This window comes from Quercus suber, unplaced genomic scaffold (genome assembly GCF_002906115.3).
Source record: "Quercus suber isolate HL8 unplaced genomic scaffold, Cork oak 2.0 scaffold_1030, whole genome shotgun sequence".
In the NCBI taxonomy this organism is placed as follows: Eukaryota; Viridiplantae; Streptophyta; class Magnoliopsida; order Fagales; family Fagaceae; genus Quercus; species Quercus suber.
In genome coordinates, this window is record NW_027070441.1 from 67,237 (window position 1) to 71,641 (window position 4,405).

General features: G+C 37.0%; 1 protein-coding gene across 1 annotated transcript; it reads left to right on the top strand.

Moving 5' to 3' along the window:
- The first annotated feature begins 1,176 nt into the window (after positions 1 to 1,176).
- Positions 1,177 to 4,017, top strand: LOC112000456 (cation/H(+) antiporter 4). Its single transcript, XM_024032599.2, has 3 exons — positions 1,177 to 1,281; positions 1,429 to 2,433; positions 2,890 to 4,017. The coding sequence occupies exons 1-3, from the start codon at positions 1,198 to 1,200 to the stop codon at positions 4,015 to 4,017; spliced, it is 2,217 nt and encodes a 738-aa protein (XP_023888367.1). The 5' UTR covers positions 1,177 to 1,197.
- Positions 4,018 to 4,405: the final 388 nt, after the last annotated feature.

Consider the following 4,405-nt stretch of genomic DNA (forward strand, 5'->3'; position numbering starts at 1 on the left):
AAATTCAACAACAATAACAAACACTTAGGGCCTGTTTGGTAAGGGATTTCGAATAACAGTTTTTAGTGTTTAAACACTGAAAACTGTGGTAAAAAAAAAAAAAAAGCGCGTTTGGTAGGAGATTTCATTTAGGAGTGTTTGAGTTACATTTTAGGGTGTTTGAACATTGAATTTAGAAAACTCCTCTTATCAATTTTCAGCTTTCAAATAATATTGTTTTTTTTTTTAGGGAGGGTTCAAATAATATTGTTCAATGACAATTTTGTAAATATTTTTAAAAACTATAGGTCCCACTTATTAGATTACATGTCATCACTTTTTTCCAAAAAAAAAAAAAAAAAAACACACACACACATACACACATATAAAACACATAATTATATATATTTTTTTCACATTTTAAATTATATTGTTTGAAACATGATACTAAACATATTTTTTGCATTATAAGCACTATAGACACGAGTTTTCACAGCATTTTTTAAACCATAATTTTCACATCATTTTAAACAACAATTCTTGAAATCTGTTAAACTGTTACCAAACAGGCTGATTGAGCCCAATAGAAAATAACAGAAAGGTATAAACATCCTCAATACCGTTGTCCAGGATTTCGATTGCATGGTTGTCATTACAAAGAAGTTTCAACTTCCTGAACAACTTGTGAAATCGTTAGTCGTTACAACACAACCTCTTCGCACTATACGAAAGTGAAACCCATTATTAGATCGTGGATGTTAATCATCATCATCATATTATAACAATAAGTTGACTGATATGGATCTTGATCATTTCAAGAACAAGAACTGCTTAAACCGACAATGCTAGGAGGTTAGTGTCATTATGGAAACTTGTCCCAAAACAGGCAATAGAGTCTGGTGCATTCTGAGTACAGGCATAAATAGACAGAATTCTACCGAAAAAAACAAAAGACACAACTTTGTTTGAATTACAAAGGAGTTTTAAGTTTAAACTTCCTAAACACCCTTTCTAGTTTTTTCTCTTTGGGTGAAAAAACCGAGAGAAGCAGATACCACTATGGAAAGAGGGGACAACAATGTAACATTATTTTCTCAAAATCACAGCATCACCATTAAAGATTGTACCGAGTTACCCTCCATGGTACATTCACCAGGCCTGTGGAACTACTTTCGTTATGGGACCGTGTCGTATTCATTGCCACTGCTTCAGCTGCAGATGATTCTGATTTTTGTCATGACCCAACTCGCCCATTACATTCTTAAGCGTTATGGAGTCCCCAAGTTCACCTCACAATTTATCGTATGTGTTCTCTTCTACTTCCTGATCTATGCCTATTTCTCTTATTTGTCTCTGCATTTATAAAATGAGATTGTTGAATCAGAGACTCTTTTAACTTTTGTTTTCTGCTATTTTGACTGAGGAATAACCATGATTTATGTGAACCAGGTTGGCTTAATCCTCAGTCCTTCATTCTTGGGGCGCCTCAAAATATTAAAAAATGTTCTGTTTGAGGTGAACAGTCAGGAAACAATTGGTATGTTGGCTTCCTTGGGTTACACACTCTTTTTATTTGTGATTGGGGTGAAAATGGATATGGGAATGATAAATAGAACTGGAAGAAAAGCCTTGATTACTGGTATTGCATGCATAGTATTGCCTTTGGTAGTTGGCTTGGCATTCCAAGTGTTCTTTAGAAGAATTTGGGTAACCGAAGAAGAAGCGTCTAATCTTCCATTTGTAACAGCAGTACATTGTGTAACTCCATTTCCGGTTGTTGCTAGCCTTCTTGAGGACCTCAAAATCCTAAATTCTGAATTGGGTCGATTAAGCCTATCTGCAGCATTGGTCAGCGACATGTTTAGCACGTTCCTTACCTCTCTTGCCACATTGACTAAACTTGCCAAGGAGAAATCAGTGGTCAGTGGTATCATAGGTTCAATAGCAACCATTGTTTATGTTATTTCAATGGTGTTTGCAATTCGACCGGCAATGTTTTGGGTGATCAGGCAGACACCAGAAGGCAGGCCCGTTAAAGACGCATACATCCATTTCATAATGTTCATGGTGCTTGTGTCCGGTTTGCTTTCTGATTATTATGGTCAGACTTTTTTCTTTGGACCTTTTATATTGGGTTTGGCAGTACCAGATGGACCCCCATTAGGATCTGCTATTGTCAACAAGTTCAACTGCTTCATTTCCGAAGTGTTTCTTCCACTCTTTGTAACTACATGTGCAATGAGGACAGACCTGACTTTACTCTTCAAATTCGACAGCTTAATGACATTTTACACATGTCTCATTATTGTGACTTTTGTGACCAAACTCGCTGCGTGCATGGTTCCTCCTTATTACTCCAAAATGCCCTTAAGTGATGCGCTCACGGTCTCTCTTATTTTGACCAGCAAAGGTGTCGTCCAGCTTGTTAGCTACACCGTCTTCAGAGACAACGAGGTGACCATATATCTCCTGTTTTTTCTTAGAAAAAGAAATTACTATATACCAGTTTCTTGTTGGGTCAATTTCTGGTGGTTCTTATTTATTACCTTATGACTAATTTTTAAAATTTTTTATAGAGTGAATCAGTGAACAAAAGGCAATGGCTGTTGGATTTTTTTTTTTCTTTTCTCCTTCCTCACTTTGCAGCATATGAAGAAAATGAACTAAGCATTATAGTAAATATTCTATTTTCCCAATTGGATGAGTTTATCTTTGTCTTGGTTAGGAAAATTTTCGAATGTAAGCCACAAAATTAACTGTTACTAAAGAAATATTGCTCCTTCGGGAACATCATAATATATCGAGTACAATACATTTTCTAGCATATATTCTTCAGTAGGAAACAAACATAATTTGTTTTCTCTGACAAGGACACTGATGGATATCCCAAAATCAATTATTTATGTGCAGACCATGTCAGACCAGACGTTCGCTTTGACGAGTGTTAGCATCCTATTGATAGCAGTAATTGTGCCAATCCTTGTTAAGTCCCTCTATGATCCTTCAAGGAAATATGCAGGTTACCAGGTAAGGGATATTCTGCATTGCAAACGCAATTCAGAGCTCCGAATCCTAGTGTGTATTCAAAGGCCAGATAATGTTGCTGCAGTAATCAAGCTACTTGAAGCGTCATGTCCAACTAGACAAAGCCCTCTCGGTGTTTATGCACTTCACCTTATTGAATTAATTGGTCGAGCCTCCCCTATTTTTATTTCCCACCAAATGCAGAAAAAGACTGTGTCCAACATTTCCTATTCGGAGAATGTCACTGTTGCCTTCAATCGTTTTCAACGAGACAATGAGAATGCTGTATCAGTAAATGTCTTCACAGCAATCTCTCCACCCAAGTTCATGCATGAAGACATATGCACTCTTGCATTGGACAAACTCACATCACTCATAGTACTCCCATTCCACCGAAAATGGTCCATTGATGGGTCTATTGAATCGGAGGACAGTACAGTAAGGACTCTAAATTGCAGTGTTCTTGAACTAGCCCCCTGCTCAGTTGGGATCTTAGTTGATCGTGGCAGTTTAAGCCACTCAACCGTTTCATCAGAGGCATCCTACTCTATTGCTATGATCTTCATAGGAGGAAATGATGATAGAGAGGCATTGATGTTTGCCAAGCGCATGGCCAATGACCCGAACATCAGCCTGACTGTAATTCGCTTTGTTGACTCTGGCGGCAATGAAGATGTTAGTAGCTGGGACAAAGTGATCGACTCTGAGATATTGAAGGATGTGAAGCTTAACAATGTGGGTGATGAATATGTGATATACATTGAGGAGTTGGTGAAAGATGGGCCTCAGACAGCATTGATAGTTCGGTCTATGGTGGATGAGTATGATCTTATTATAGTTGGTAGAAGGCATAACATAGTGTCACCTCAGACATCAGGGCTTGCAGAATGGAATGAATTCCCAGAGTTGGGGATCATTGGAGACTTGCTCGCCTCATCAGACATCAATAGCAGAACTTCTGTTTTTGTGTTACAACAACAAAAACAAAGGATTGCCACTGGACGAAGAAATTAACTAGGGTTCTTTATTCTCATCCTTTATTTCCTTCACAAATATAAAATATAAATCCACTCATCTCTCTTCTTCTCACGGCGCAAGTGTAAGATTATAGGCGAGGGTGATAGGTAGTTTGTTGTTAGGATTTTATGGTAGTTGTTTGTGGGATCTGAGAAAAATTAATGGTTAAAAGGACTTGTAATTGTATTGGGGTATGAATAGGGCTCCTCTGTTATGAAGCCTATTATTATTGTTTAAATATCAAATTATTAGGCATAATGCTTTGCTTTGTGAATAATTCGAAGTTTTTTTATATTATTTTTTCTAGAACTTATTTAAATTTCAATCATTTATAATCCCTCACGCAGTTAGAATTTTCAAAATCCCTTTTAGCAAATAGTAAAAA

Coding starts and splice junctions, on each gene's coding strand:
- LOC112000456 (XM_024032599.2), top strand. CDS start 1,198: ATGATTCTGATTTTTGTCATGACCCAACTCGCCCATTACATTCTTAAG. Junction 1,282..1,428: donor AGTTCACCTCACAATTTATC/GTATGTGTTCTC, acceptor TATGTGAACCAG/GTTGGCTTAATCCTCAGTCC. Junction 2,434..2,889: donor CCGTCTTCAGAGACAACGAG/GTGACCATATAT, acceptor ATTTATGTGCAG/ACCATGTCAGACCAGACGTT.